Raw genomic sequence first — 16,492 nt, 5'->3', positions numbered from 1 at the left:
GTTTTGGTTCACAATCACTGATGGCATTCACCGACTGTATGAATAAGGCCTTAGGGTGAGCCAGATTTATGAAGGTGGCCGTTGCAGGGTGTTACATTTGGTGCACCTTTAGTATTGCTTAGTCTATGTGTGTACTGTCTAGTTGGCTACTTTCCGTCAGAAGGTTGCATCAATACTTCAGCCATGTGCCCTCTCCAGTGGACCACAACTTTTCCCGGTAGCCCTTGCCTCATGGCCTGTTTGGAAAAAAGTGTCTAAAACATGTAAGTGTGGTGTAAAGTGTGTTCATCAGTTTTTGGAGGCAAATTTAGTAAGTGATGTCCAATCTTAATATAAACCTCAGAGCATAATACTAATGTTCAATTACAAAAGTTGAAAGTGTCTCTTGTAATCGGCTCACCAAGGCCCAGGGTCTTCGGCTCGTGCAGACAAAAATCCTTCCTCTGCCTCTTCAGCGTCCTAGTTCAATCCTCTCTGTCCATCTTCTCCTCAGTCACCATTCGGGCAGCGCTGGTGATCAGATTGACCTATATGTTTTTAGGTGCAAATGGACAAGACGTGTGTCTTGTGAACATAATAAATGAGCAGATTACTAAGGATTCTACCCAGCGTGCTCTTATGTCCTCCTTTTTGTCTAACCTTGTCTTTGGTCCTGCCTGAATTTTGACTGAGAAGAAGGTGGAGTAAGGGCTAATGCACAGAAACGTTTTTTTTTTTTTTTTCCAGTGTCCGTTCCGTTTATTTTTATTTTTTTGCAGAAACCAGTCACTTCAATGGGGCCGCAATGACTCCGTGTCCGCATGGCCGTTCTGCAAAAAAAAAATAGAACGTCCTAGTATTGTCCGTACTACGGACAAGGATAGGAAAGTTCTATTATGGGCCGGACGTTCTGTCCTGCGGAATGCAGTATCCGTGTTTTGCGGACCTCAATACATGCAACGGTCATACACATGAGCCCTAAAGAATAGGCTTTAAACTAGGATGCTGAAGTGGGAAGAGGCAGGGGCAGGATTTAGATTTGCTAGAGCTGAAGACCCTGGCCTTTGGTGAGCCGATTACTAGAGACACTTTGAAGTGTTGCAGTTGACGTTAGTATTATGCTGTGCGGTTTATATTGAGACTGGATTTACGAACAGCTGTGGTGTCGACACGTTTTACCTCGTGGAAGCATTTTAGGGTTTCGGGAGCTCCATACATATATGCACAGCTCTCTCCATTATGTTTTGTGGAAGTTAGCAAGCCAGAAATGGGAAGCATTCTGATCTTTCTGATATAAGATGCAATCCCATACATATCAAATATTAAGGCCGGCTTCACACATGACTGAATAGTTGCAGATTTTTGTGTGGCAACTCCCCAGTGTTGTACAATACCAGCAAGGTGGATGAGATTTTAAGAAATCTTACCCGCACACAAAAGCCACAGTGTAAAATGGCCTGCGTTGTCCGTTTATGCTGTTGATCGCTCATGCGGATTTCACCTTTTGCATTGGAGAGGGGGAAGCCCGCTGGCTTTTCCGTGGCAAAAATAAATAAATATGTAGGACTGTAAAAACATGTATGTGGATAATACCCTTCTAGTTTACCCTTATGTTACGCAAGTACTGTTTTGTAACTAATATAATTCAGTTTTTCTGTCTGTTTTCCCTTTGCTGGAAGAAAATGTGAAATAACCGCAAAACCCTGCAAAAAAAGCATCCTGATGGTGCTGCCAAAATCAAGAGTGATTCATAAAAGGAAGGCAGATACGACTTACTCTTTTTTGAATTCACTCCTGGTCTTAGCTTCAAAAACTGCACTAAAAACCCTGAACCTGTAGCGGCACTCTCCGGCTTTTTGCACACATTCAGGTTTTGATCAGGTTTTCTCATGCAGTTTTTGAAGTCAAAACCAGGTGTGGATCACAAATGGATCAATAAAGGGCTTATCCTGTAAAATGATGACTTCTCCTCAGGATAGGTCAATATTAGCACATTGGTGGGGTCCCGGCAGCCCCGCCGTCAGCTGTTTCAGGAAGCCGTGGCACTCGCCAGAGCACCGATGAGCACTGTAGCCCTCCCGGCAGCTTACCAAGTACAGCGCCGTACATTGTATATAGCGGCTGTGCTTGGTATTGCAACTCAGTCCCATTGACTTGAATAGGACTGAGCTGCAGCTAGGCCACATGACTGATTATGGTGACGTCACTGGCCTATGAAGAGTCTGCAGCACTCAAAGTGCCCGGCCTCTTCTAACAGTTGATCGGCGGGGTCCTAGGACTCGGACCCCCGCCGATTTGACATTGATAAGCTATCCTGAGGATAGGCCATCAATGACTTTTCCTGGATAACCCCTTTAACAGAGAAAGTATGAAGTTGCTGCCACACGTGCATGTTGTTAGGGCTGAAACAATTACTCGATTGAATAGAGTAATTTTTGCATCGAAGATTTGTTTGTGTTACGTGACCACGGAACGGGAGTGAAGAGTTTGCTATTACTCCCGCTCCGTGGTCTCCCGCTGGCCCGCAATACTCACCTTTCTAGCAGGGGCCACCGGACACTCCACAGCACATCCATGGTCCCGCGCTGTACTGACCTCCTGACATACGCACGCCGTGACCTGACGCGCCGTGTGACGTCAGACGCAGAGCAGCGCGGAACGATGGAGTGTCTGTGGCGCCCCTGTTGGAAAGTTAAGTTGGTGTGACTAAGTAACCAATGACTCTGTGCACTCCGGGTGTCATGGGGGGGGGGGGGTATTAATTCACGTGGGGGGAGAGTTGCTGGCACAAGTGGGGGGGTAGAGCTGCTGGCACAAGTGGGGGGGTAGAGCTGCTGGCACAAGTGGGGGGGTAGAGCTGCTGGCACAAGTGGGGGGGGGGGGGGGGTAGAGCTGCTGGCACAAGTGGGGGGGTAGAGCTGCTGGGCACAAGTGGGTGAGAGAGCTGCTGTCACAAGTGGGGAGAGAGCTGCTGGCTCAAGTGGGGGAGAGAGCTGCTGGCTCAAGTGGGGGAGAGAGCTGCTGGCTCAAGTGGGGGAGAGAGCTGCTGGCTCAAGTGGGGGAGAGAGCTGCTGGCTCATGTGGGGGAGAGAGCTGCTGGCTCAAGTGGGGGAGAGAGCTGCTGGCTCAAGTGGGGGAGAGAGCTGCTGGCTCAAGTGGGGGAGAGAGCTGCTGGCTCAAGTGGGGGAGAGAGCTGCTGGCACAAGTGGGGGAGAGAGCTGCTGGCACTGGGGTGTGGGAGAGCTGAAGGCACTGGGAAGAACTGAAGCACTTGGGCTGATCACACATGGGGGAACGAAGAATGTTGGGGTCTGATGAGTTTTTATAAAGGAAAACAGTCTATTAATTTGTTTTTTCTTATTAGAGTACTCGATTCATCGTAAAAATATTTGATAGAATACTCGTTTACTAAAATAATCGTTTACTGCAGCCCTACATGTTGTTAATGCAGTTTTTGAAACCAAAATCAGGTGTGGATCATGAGATAAGTATAAAGGGCAGATACGACTTCTCCTCTTTGTTTGATTCCGCTTATGGTTTTGGCTTCAAAAACTGCACCAGAAAACCTGAAGATGTGGCTGCAGCCTAACAGGCAGTTTACCGTATACGTCTGTTCTGTGGATCCACACCTGGTTTTAGCTTCAGACCTGCATCGGAAAACCTGATCAAAACCTGAATGTTTTCAAGTAGCCCTAGGGTCCTTTTACACGTCCGCAGTGTTTTGCGGATCTGCAAAACACGGGGCCGGCACCCCACTAGAAATGCCTATTCTTGTCCGCAGCTGTGGACATGTTCTAGTTTTTTGCGGAGCTGCGGACCGGAAATGCGGATGCGGACATCACACTGTGTGCTGTCCGCATCTTTTCTGTCCCCATTGAAAATGAATGGGTCCGCCCCCATTCCGCATAATTGTGGAACGGATCCGGACCCAAAGTGCGGACGTGTGAATGGACCCTAACACATAGCTGTCAGGGCCATACTGCTACCAGCCGTAATCAATAGATATGAGCAGCCCTGGATGTATAGCGAGGTGTGAGGAGAGCAGCGGGAAATGCTTTTCTTAGGAAAGGAAATCTCCTGGGGTTTAAGAGAAATGTCCCCTCTCATCAGGATGAGAAAGCATGGGAGTACTGCTGTCTGAGGAGGGAAAGGTCACAGCAGGCTGCATGCTTCACATTCATACATGTGCTTTTGTAGAACCCATTAATCCTTTGTATGAGCATTGTGATGGCGGTATGTAATAATATTCCTGGTAATTACATGCACAGATTTTACCCCTGCTATCACTCGGCGGTATTGCAGGTTGCACTCTGCTCTCCAGTCACCTGTTTGGTTTATATTATACTGACATGCCTCTTGAGCTGTGCTTCTTGGGCCCAGTCATGCAGATTCAAGGAAATCCCACTTGTATATATGGCCACATGTGACAGATTCCAACATTAGAGAAGACGGTCAGAGTGGAGATGATGGGGACTGGGGTACTTCAGAGTCAGGGCCCCTCCACATGACCGCAAATTGCGGTTCTGCAGAGCACTGGCCGTGTGCGTTCCGCAATTTGCAGAACGCAACTTCCAGCCCATATTAGGAGATTCCTATACTTGTCTGTAAAATGGAGAAGAATAGGGCATATTCTATTTTTTTGCGGGTGCCACAGAACAGGCATATGGGTGAAGATGGCACATGCTGTGCTGTCCGCATCTTTTGCAGCCCCATTGAAGTGAATTGGGCCCCATCTGACATGCAAAACATGTGGATCGGATGTGGACAAAAAATGTTCGTGAGCACGAGCCGTGAATGTGTATAATCTTTATATTTTCTCCTCCATTTGTAATTCACATAGGGTAAGTAGTTGTGCTATTACAAGTATTATGAAGGGCTTAAAGGGAACCTGTCATCAACTTTATGCTGATCTCACTGAGGGCAGTATAAATAGTGACAGACATGCAGATTTCAGCGGTGTGTCACTCATGAGCTAAAAGTAAGTGGTTGCCGAGAACCAACATCATAATCCTTGCAGCCCAGGCCTTGAAAAGAGTCAAATCTACCTGAGAAGAGTCCTGGTTATTCCTAATCTCCTGCTCTCTCGCCCATCTGCTGATGATTGGCAGTTCTCTCCTAGAGAGAAAGGGAGAAAACTAGGTAGAAGACTGTCAGTCATCAGCAGGTGGGCAGCAGAGCAGGAATTCATGAATAACCAGGACTCTTCTCAGGTGGCCGGGACTCTTTTCCAGGCCCAGTCTGCAATAATTGTAATGTTGGTTTTCGGCAACCACTTACTTTTAACTTTTAAATGACAGACCGCTGAAATCAACTCACCTGTCTGTACTTCATACTGCCGTTAGTATGGGCAGCAGAAAGGTGATGACAGGTTCCCTTTAAAGGGTTATTTCCATGTGGACATTAATAGCATGTCCACAGGATGTCACTAAGAGAATGGGATGCCGTCTCATGCTGCTGGGAACGACGAAGTGACTGCGCATGTGCTCTTCTCTCCATTCACTCTTAGTATAAACTGTTAGGGACTGGCACAGCTTTGCAGTACTATGTTGTTTCCATAGCTCCTATGTACCGCAATGGACCTGCCTGCTCCACTGTTTACCGCCCACCCGGTGGTCGGGGTATAGTCCCATCTCACCGTGGTAATGGCAAGAGGAGACAACCCTTTTAGCTCTTTCTATGTGTTCCTTTTGTCATTTTCTGGTAGTGTAGCTGAACACTCTTACACTGCTATTTTCATAAGTTTGGAAACTATCCCCTATGCACAGGATAGGATATTACTGACTGATTGCTATGCCCCCAGTGATCCCAAGAATGGAAGTCTCATTTCCTCAATCTGATGGAACTGCAGGTCAGGCATGTGCCCTGCTGCGCCGTTTATCAGTTAGTTATCCCCTGCTCTGTGGATAGAAAATGACTGCACACGTCTGTAAAAACAAAATGTGAACGAGGCCTAAGTGTGTTCAGGGATAACTTCTAAACATGACACAACTCCTTTAATTCTAGAATTTGCATCTCTGCTGTGATCCCATCTTAGAATGGATGGACAGACTGACACTCGGAAGGACCACAACAGAGCATAACTGCACGACTATTTACCCCATGTCAATAACAAATGGAGGAAATTATAACACACTGTGTACGTGTGTGTGTGTGTGTGTATATATATATATATATATATATGTATGTGTATATGCTATAATATACTGATTTGGTCATTTATAATTTCTTCCGTTTTTGTGCAAACTATTGGTACTCAGACTAATGGCACTTTTACATGGATGGATGTTTCTTAAAGACACATTGCTGTTTTAAAGGGAACTTGTCAACAACTTTATACTGACCTCACTGAGGGCAGCATAACTAGCGACAGAAATGCTGAAATCAACTCACCTGTCTACTTTATGCTGCCGTTAGTATGGGCAGCATAAAGTTGATGACCGGTTCCCTTTAATATATGCAAATGAGCCTCTAGGAGCAACGGAGGCGTTGCCCTTACACCTAGATCCTCTGCGCTCTCTGCAACTGTATAAGGCTACTTTCACACTTGCGTTCAGAGCAGATCCGTCTGGTGTCTGCACAAACGGATCCTCTCCTATAATGCAGACGTTTGGATCCGTTCAGAACGGATCCGTCTGCATTATAGTCTAGAAAAAATTATAAGTGTGAAAGTAGTTCAGACGGATCCGTCCAGACTTTACATTGAAAGTCGATGGGGGACGGATCCGTTTGAAAATTGAGCCATATAGTGTCAACTTCAAACGGATCCGTCCTCATTGACTTACATTGTAAGTCTGGACGGATCCGTTTGCCTCCGCACGGCCAGGCGGACACCCGAACGCTGCAAGCAGCGTTCAGGTGTCCACTTGCGGAGCGGAGGCTGAACGCTGGCAGACTGAGGCATTCTGAGCGGATCCGCCTCCCCTGAGAATGCATTGGGGCCAGACGGATGCGTTCGGGGCCGCTCGTGAGACCCTTTAAACGGAGCTCACAAGCGGAGCCCCGAACGCTAGTGTGAAAGTAGCCTAAACGTCATCACGCCTGGCCCAGGATTCTCCTAAAGTGCAGAGGAAGTGGCAGTTGTAGAGAAAGTGGAGCCTCTCGGGGGAAATGGCAACGCCCCCGTTGCACTTAGAGGCTGAGTTACATATCCTGAAACATATTATTTCTCAGCAATGTGGGCACTTATGAACATGGGACCAAAACAGGACGGAATGCAAACCAGAAGCCTTTAAGAGGCATTCCGTTTTGATCTGTCACAATAGAAGTCTATGGACAAGCATAACTGATCTGTCTGGTTTCCGTCATGCAGGATGGAAACCAACGTCCTGTCGACAGATCGATCCGGTACGCTTGCCCATAGACTTCTATCGTGACATCAAAACGGAAAGGCTTCCGTCTTGCATTCGGTTATAAACGGGACCTGCCATAACGCAAGTGCGAACCCACTCTTACAGGTCAGCCAGTGTCATAGGTACAAATGTGATGACAAATGCCCTTTTAAAGAGAGTTCTGCAGCATTTTGGGGCCATACGGGTGATGCCAATGTTTTTCTCTTGTATACTACAAAACCTTTTCTTGTAATGGATGCTATTTTTCTCAGGACAGAAAAGTTCAGCCTGCTACACATGCTGTCCTCTCACAGAACAGGCTTCCACTGTATAGACATTGTGTTGCATCCCCTCCCTGCAGTATGGAAAATATGAGCCATGTCCAACCTGCGGCCCCCTAGATGTTACAAAACTATAAGTTCCATCATGTCCAGACAGCCTACAGCTAACAGCTGGGGGGCGGCAGGTTGGACATCCCTGATGTCTTCTCTCCCAGAACATTGACTAGTCTTCACCACTAGGTGGCGCTTATGCCCATCTTTTGGGTGAGCAGCGCTTGGTCCTGGTGTATTGCAGACATCTGTGTTTTCTTGTTCTTGCTATGTCACTGCACATTTCTGTCAGATGGAGAGAACAAATGGCTTCTTCCAAGTCGCTGCAGGAATGCTTTGTATTTTCTGATTCCACAGCACAAGTGGGGCCTGCTGCTTAGGAAGGAGCGCTCATGTATTAATGTGGAATTCTGCAGAATGTCGGAAATAAATTGTCTTCTCTTTACGTGACCGGAAAGAATAAGCCACAAATTTCTGTTGAAGAAAATAATTTTTATTGTATGTTAAGTGCTCTAGTTATGACTTCTGTGTAGGGAAAAAAAACCCATATAATGTGTCAAACATATGGGGAAGATTTCCCATAGCAACCAATTAGATTCCACTTTTCATTTTTCAGAGCTCATTTGGAAAATGAAAAGATTAATCTGATTGGTTGCTATGAGCAAGTAATTCAGTTTTCCTTTGCACCAGTTTTGATAAATGGGACTTAAAAACATGTATGAAATTCATGGCATAATTAAAAGTACCAAAAAAGGCCCCCCAAAAAGTGTGTGTGAAGCAGGTGGTCATGTTCTCGCTCAGCCAAGAACGGTTCCCTTTGAGCCAATCCCTGTCTCCCTGGTGGTGGCATGGAAATCCAACATGGCTGACACTCCGGTCCCATACCTGCTGTCATGTGTATGAGGGCACCTCGCCCCTATCATTGTCTGGTCAAGCAGAAATGAATGGAGGATGAATCCAACGTGTATGACCACTTACAAGGTGGGAAGGAACCTTAGCACCTGAAGGAAATCCATGCAGACGTGTCGGAACATAAACTCCTCCATGTAGAGAATTAGTGATCTCCAGTCATTGCTTACTTGATTGCGAAAATCGGCAATGTAATATATTCACAATAAATTCATGATTAGAATATTCAACACTATTCGCGAATACGAATATATAGCACTATATTCTGAATATTCGTGAATTCTCGAAGTGGCGATATTCGCAATTAAAATTCGCGATTCAAATATTCACGCTCAACACTACCTATTACATGGCCAGCCTCCGTGCCACCAAGCTATATAACACATTCTCCCAATGCTTGTGCTGTTTTCTAAGAAGTGAAATCCCTTCATCACTTGTGCCATGACAGCAGCTTGAGGACACGGGGCAGTGCCAGCACTCCACCAATTGTCCTACTGAATAAGGGAGAAAGGGTTGCTTAGAATATTTTATAGCTTAAGAGAAGAGAACATAAGGGTATGTTCACACATGGTGGGGTTGTCACGAGAATTGTGTGTCTATTTAGCAGAAATATGCAGGTGCTATCTCCTAGCCCAGGGATGGCCAACCTGCGGCCCTCCAGCTGTTGCAAAACTACAACTCCCAGCATGCCCAGACTGTCTACAACTATCAGCCTACAGCATTGCATGGTGGGAATTGTAGTTTTGCAACAGCTGGAGAGCCGCAGGTTGGCCAGCCCTGTCCTAGCCTATTGTTTTCAATGGGAATCCACATATGCAGATTCCATGCTGAAATCTCAGCAGCTTTACCACTGAATGGAGCTGATCCAGATGCAGAGCTGTGACCGTTCAAACTGGAAATCTGTGGCGGAAATCCAAAGGTGCCGCTTCCTTTAGCACGTAAAAAAATTGCACCCCAACTTTGGCGCAAAATTCCATCTCAACCGAAGAGAACAAATAGTATAGAGTGATAGACGAAAATCTCTAGCCTTGCAAATGTATCATCCAGCCTGAGCCCTGTGATAATTTTGGTGCAGGTCTAGACAACCTGTCTCTGTTTACGTCATTTTTAAAAATGTTTATTTTTTTTTTTTAAATTTGATGATGCAACTTATTCTCGGTATGGCACACTTTCTCGTGTGTTTCCTATAGGCTTTTCTATAGCACCTGAAAAGTGCATGCGCAAAATGACGCCAGATGGAAAAAAAAATGCCGCAAAAAATTCAAGTTGCATTTAAAAATTATTTTCATGTGGAAAATAAGACCATGTGAAGGAGCCATCATTGAAAATTTTTTTTTTAAAATAAATAAATATATATATTTATTTATATATTTTTTTCTTCTTTTTCTTAGAGACCTCCAACTTTCCTTTAGGCTGGGTTCACACGAGCGTGTCCGGATTAGTTCCGGATGCGTCCCGGTGTGTTGCGGCAAACCCGTGCGAGTAGTAATGCAATTGCAGTCAGTTTTGACTGCGATTGCGTTCCAATGTTCAGTTTTTATCGTGCGTGTGCAATGTGTTTTGCACGCGCGTGATAAAAAACCGACTGTGGTACCCAGACCCGAACTTCTTCACAGACGTTCAGGTTTGGGTTCGGTGTTGTGTAGATGTTATTATTTTCCCTTATAACATGGTTATAAGGGAAAATAATAGCATTCTGAAAACAGAATGCTTAGTAGGTGATCAGTTGAGGGTTAAAAAAAATAAAAAAAATTAACTCACCTTCTCCTGTTGTTCGCGTAGTTCTCCCGGTCTTTAGTTCTTTAAAAGATAAACTATGGGCTAAAGGACCTTTGGTGACGTCAGATCACATGCTCCAATCACATGGTCCATCACCGCGGTGATGGACCATGTGATTGGAGCATGTGATCTGACGTCACCAAAGGTCCTTTAGCCCATAGTTCATCTTTTGAGAAGTAAAGAGACCGGGACTTACGCGAACAAACGGAGAAGGTGAGTTAATTTTTTTTAATTTTTTTTAACCCTCAACTGATCACTTACTAAGCATTCTGTTTTCAGAATGCTATTATTTTCCCTTATAACCATGTTATAAGGGAAAATAATACAGTGAATAGACTGTCACTTAGCAACCATGCATGAAAATCGCACAGCATCCGCACTTGCTTGCGGATGCTTGCGATTTTCACGCAACCCCATTCACTTCTATGGGGCCTGCGTTGCGTGAAAAACGCAGAATATAGAGCATGCCGCGATTTTCATGCAACGCACAAGTGACGCGTGAAAATCACCGCTCATCTGAACAGCCCCATAGAAATGAATGGGTCCGGATTCAGTGCGGGTGCAATACGTTCACCTACCGCATTGCACCCGCGCGGAATACTCGCCCGTGTGAACGCAGCCTTAAGTTCAAACCAGTTTTTTAGACTTTGAACTTGGTTCAGTAGACATGACTTAATCATTTCTCAGCGCGGCGTGCTTGATTTGCTCCCTGTCTTTTCTGTTAATGTTAGAATAGTAATTGGCCCCCCAAATCATGACTCCTCCGTTGCAGGATGGGCGCATATCAAAGGCCTCGTGGATGTTTGTGAGCTTTCATGGTGTGCCAGCAGAAGTTTTGTTGGCGGTGCATTAATCCATTTCAAGTACGAATGAATCCAAATCTTGCATTTCATGCCTGGCACTACCGGCTGTGTTTGTCATGGCGGTTCTACTACTTGGCTTTGAGGCTTCATGCAGCCTGTGTGTTTATTGCTGAGCCCTAGCCGTCTAACGTGTCACTTCTTTTAAATCGGGGTCTTTGAATGTACCGTCATAAAGAGGAGCTGTCACCGCTCCTGACATGCCTGTTTTAGCAACGACTTGCCTTCTCCATTTAAGCAGAGTTCTGCCATTCCTTTATTATTCTTCCTGGAAATGGGTGAATACATTGACAACTGGGTGTTACCATTTCCCTGCACAGTCTGACAGTGCCAGCACTAACTGGACAGTTTCAGTATGTAGGGTAAGGGGACACTGTCAGGTCCTCTTCAAATAGAATGTAAAAAAATGAGGGTCCAGGATAGATAGATAGATATATTAGTGATTTAATATATCCTGGTTTCCAGTCCAACCAATTATAACATATGCATGGAGTTTGCATGTTGCTATGCCCATAGGCAAAGCTTTGATATGCCACCAGTGTCGGATGTGTGGGCTATCACCGCTGTGATGCCCACTACTGGCTAGAAGGAAGCACAAACTGCGCTAGCTGGGCACTTTCTCCGGACAGTCGTACCTTCACATGGAGAAGCCTAGTGATTAGTAATGGGTAAGATGGTAAGACTTTGTAGTGATAAGTAGTATGCCATCTGTGACATATTCCAGCTTAATTTTACCGACCTACAACTCTCTCCTGGAAAATACCGGCAGCCCCTATAAGTTTGTCTGTGATGAGCTATGGAAGACGATTCTTGAGTTGGTTGGGGTCTGTTATTTGCTATGGCCTACTGATCACTGTGAGCGTAAGCCCTTAATCTGGGGCGGGGGTCCTCCTGTGTTTCCCTGGAATACTTGGCTGTGTGACCATGTAATGTGGCATTTGGGGAATGAGTGACCTACCTGTTGTGCTTTGCCATTCTTGACATAGTTCAGTAAGAAGGTGCTGCTGGGACACAGTCGCTTAATGAGCAGCTACATTCCTCTGGGAACAACTGCGGTCTTTTCTGCCTTTCCCTTCCGATCTCCGACAGCTGCTCCAGTCTGCGCAGCCACCGAGCTGATCCGTGCCCCGTATAGATGAGCCAAGCATTTCAAAAATCTGCCAAAATGCCAGTGCCTGACCATATACAGCATAGCTGGAATAATTTTAGGTCAGATGTGTGAATCTCCATGTAATCACATGGTCCCTATAGTGTATTCTACTCTATATGGTGGATGAGGCATAGAACCAACCTACTGTTACAGTCTGCTGCATCATCTAATAAATCACACACTATAGAAAGTGCGTCATCTGTCTGCAGCCAGAGCCTATCAAACGTGGATGTGGGACATCCATACCGCTTTCATAAATGTTTTTTTTATACCTAGTGCATTATTAATAGATAAATGAATTTGATTTAAATTACAAATGTTTTTCTGTATGTTACAATATTACATAACCAAATATGTATGTGATCAGCATGCTGATAGGATTGGTGCTAAATTCACATCTGTCCGAGAACAGCCTACCAGATTTCACTGTATTTGGTAATGCTGGGATACCTCAAGTTCAATTGACTACCTCTGTATGCGGTTTTTGTCCTGCCGAATTCAGCCATTTATGCTGGAACAGGCTGCCGGATTGCCTAAGGCTACTGTGATATCTGCCATATCTGTCTGCAGTTAGAATAATGAATGGAGGGTTTAGGTTCCTATTTACTTTAGTACTCTATATATACAGTACTGCAGGAAGGTGCAAGGGGTCGTCATTGATGGTAGGTATGTGTCACTGAGGTTCCTGGCTTTGGTGAAGTAAGAGACGGTATTTTCATGTGTTAGCGGAAGCTAATGCTGATTGACAATCTTGCTATTTAGTATGGCTGTAAATAGCTGATCTGAGACTGCTCTTATTGGGAGTAGTCAAAGTGCTGGGTGGGTGACTACTCCCGACGTTCCAGGCCGGGTTTTGACAGTAAATGGCTATCCTTAAAAAGGCAGTTGGGCTCAGCAGCAAAAAACGCCCTGTGTGTTGTGATCTGAGCCCTGTGCTGGGATGAAAAGCTGAGACCCGTGTGTTGGGAGAGCAGGCCACCTAAAACCTGCATTTAGACTGCTGGAGGCCGATCCGCCCACAAGATTACGTTTTTTTGTTGTGCATGAACTTTCTACTCTGTGTGAACAAACACCAATCCTGCAAAGAGTGTTTTTTGTTTGACCTTATGTGTGAAAAAACATGGAAATTTGAATTACGAACTTGTACTTTGCCTCTGTACTGCACCCGCTTATCCCAACTACCAGAGCAAAACCCCACAATACTTATATACTTCAATAGATTGTAGGCATCGTTACCAAGTTTAACCACAGGAGGGCAGCAGCAGCTAAGACCCTGTGACCACATCCATCTTTCTAAAAAAAAATCTTTTTCTATTATAAAAGTTATCAACACTTGGCAATTGCACTTAAGACAATGTAATACTGTATATGTATATAATAAATATATGTGTGTATTAGGCTACTTTCACACTAGCGTTTCTATTTTCCGGTATTGAGATCCGTCATAGGAGACAAAATGTAACTGAACAGAACTGAATGCTCCAAAATGCTGCGGTTGGCTTTCTGTCCTGGGATGCGGAGCAAAACGGACTTTCAATAGAGTTCATGACGGATCCGTCTAGGCTATGTTAAATATAATACAACCGGATCCGTTCATAACGGATACAGACGGTTGTATTATTAGTCACGGAAGCATTTTTGCTGAACCCTGCCGGAACCAGCAAAAACGCTAGTGTGAAAGTAGGCTTATATATGTAATATATTACATATTAATATAGATTTGTGTTAACGCACACCGATATGAGAGAGTATATGGAGTAGTCAGTAATGCTAATGCTGTACAGTATTATACTGTACAGTAATTGCTGCTCTCTTGGCATGGGAGGGACTATCAGCTGTTTGAATGACAGGAGCAGTCTGCTCCTCATTTGGAGTTTATAATTCCTTGCTATACTAGGATAGCATGCACTTCAGCGAGCCTCACGTAGGTCAGGGCTTCGCAGGGACAACTTGAAAGGCAGAGCGAGAAGGCCTTGGGATTTTGAGACCCTCTTGGGGCTCATCCGAACATCAAACTGGTCAGATGACGAAGATTTGGGTTTCTGTATGTTAGTCCCAGCAGTTTTGTGTCAAGGATGTCAAAGTATGGTAAAGCTGCCCTGAATTATGATCTGGTCTCCATCGATCTTAAAAGTACTAAAGAAGCATTGCCACCCCAAACTGTGATGAAGACGTTTTGCATTAGCATCATCGCCCACGGCCTGCCTTTCTGCCGTAGACGGGTAAGTCCAGTCTTTGCCATGTCTTGTATGTACAGGAAAATTTATATTGTCCTGTTCTAAAGTTACAACCTTTATAACCTATTCCTGAGACTGTTTGAAGGACGGGGACCAGTTTTGGGTTTGTCTTTCAGTGCTATCCTGTGAGGATTTCATGTTACCTTGCTCACTGGTTGACCTCTTTACAGCCATATACATAGAAATAGCAAGTCGCCCTGCGATATAGGTTAAATATAGGTAATCCTGGGCACTTGGTCTATGACTTTGTACTGTCATACCCAATATTGTAAAAAGCTGCATTTGCTCATGTGCTGAAGCATGCGGCGCACAATAGATGTATGTGTGCACTTAGTTTAGTCACCTCTTTCCCTAATTGTATACCAAAACGTATTGCTGCTCTGTTCTCCTGAATTGTCCTCCCGTGGGCCCAGTATGAGGCTTTTACTGGTATGCTTGAGCGTCTCTATTGCCCAGAATACTGTAAGTACGTCACAATCCCAGATGCAGTAAGTGTGTGCTGTGCAGAGACGAAACGTAGATTTTCTTTGAAGGTCAATGCAGATTTTGACCCAAAAAGGTGTCTTGAGGGACTAATGCCTTCTACCATTGCGTCTCCTACTACACCGCAACAGTATGGATATCTTGAAAGATGTATTATATCATACATTTCCCTTTGTATGGTTTTGGGCCTGCTTGTCAGTGCAGATTGTCCTCATGCAACTTTTCGTTTTAATCTTCTTAAGTCTTCATCCGTCATGATAAGATGGTGTGATATACACCACCGGTGAGCTGCCGCGTCTTCTAGTATTGGTGGTTTTGGATCATTGAGGAGTATTACTGCTCTGTGCCAGTAAGTTTGATTTCTGGATTCTATGAACCATATGTTCTCCTTGAATCTAGGATTCGATGGCCACTATATGATGTGACATGGCTTACAAATCACCACAATTGTTGTTTCCAGTAAGAACATAAATTGAAGGTTGCTCAGAAACGTTTAGAAAATGTCTGGAGCGTGATCACGAGGAGTAAAAATACTTCCGCGTGGATCAGTTATATTGAGCGTCCATCAGGCTGATGACTATACATGGTCAGAGGACACCAGGCTGGCCATGTGAATTTTGTAGGTCATTAAAGTGAAGGAACAAATAAATGTGGTGCTGTTATTGTAGACAATGAAACCAGCAGCCTTTCTACATGAGCACATGCAATTATCTGCTGGATTTAATTAACATTTTATGGGCTAATTCAGTCGGCTTATTAGGACATTTAGGACTATTCCACCAAATGAACATTATAACTTTGCATGTGCATGTTTTTTTTAAATTTATTTTGGATTGTGTGAAAGTAGAAGAACCCTTAAAAAGGGACATATTGTGATCACCACGTCCCCAGTCCACAAAGAGAAACCTTGTCTCTCTGTCTGTAAGAAAGGGTTTTAGTCCCTTAGCGATGACCTTGCAGACTATTACACACCTTGCTTTTGGCATGATCTTTGTTGGCTGACCACTCCTGGGGAGGGTAATAATGGTCTTGAATTCCCTCCATTTGTGGATTGGTGTAGTTCAGGGATGCTCAACCTGCAGCCTTCCAGCTGTTGTAAAACTACAACTCCCATCATGCCCTGCTGTAGGCCGATAGCTGTAGGTTGTCCGGGTATGCCGGGAGTTGTAGTTTTACAACAGCTGGAGGGCATGACTGATGTAGTTAGTCCAAACTCTTTAGCGATTGTTTTGTAACCCTTTCCAGCCAGATGAGCATCAGCACCTTCTCTTTTGAGGTCCTCAGAAAACTCCTTTGTTCTTGCCATGCTACACTTCCACAAACGTGTTGTGGAGATCAGACTACATAGATCCCTGTTCTGTAAATAAATCAGTTCGCCCAATCACATCTGATTGTCATTCCATTAATAGAACACCGCTAACTTAAATTTTACTTT

At 44.8% G+C, this 16,492-nt stretch overlaps 1 protein-coding gene across 4 annotated transcripts in view; it reads left to right on the top strand.

Annotated features, from left to right (window-relative positions):
- The window catches only part of FBXW7 (F-box and WD repeat domain containing 7), a 194,262-nt gene that overhangs the window by 69,510 nt on the left and 108,260 nt on the right, over positions 1–16,492 (top strand). The window contains exon 1 of one of the 4 annotated variants that reach the window (XM_040418546.1): positions 14,253–14,559. The exons of the other annotated variants lie outside the window; for them this stretch is intronic. Within the exon in view, the coding sequence (XP_040274480.1) occupies positions 14,413–14,559 (147 nt within the window). The 5' untranslated portion in view covers positions 14,253–14,412. Of the gene's footprint in view, positions 1–14,252; positions 14,560–16,492 lie in introns of those variants that run through there. 4 annotated transcript variants of the gene reach the window in all.

Source organism: Bufo bufo, chromosome 2 (genome assembly GCF_905171765.1).
Source record: "Bufo bufo chromosome 2, aBufBuf1.1, whole genome shotgun sequence".
Taxonomy (NCBI): Eukaryota; Metazoa; Chordata; class Amphibia; order Anura; family Bufonidae; genus Bufo; species Bufo bufo.
The sequence above is the reverse complement of the archived record's forward strand: the minus strand, read 5'-3'. Positions and strand labels throughout refer to the sequence as shown.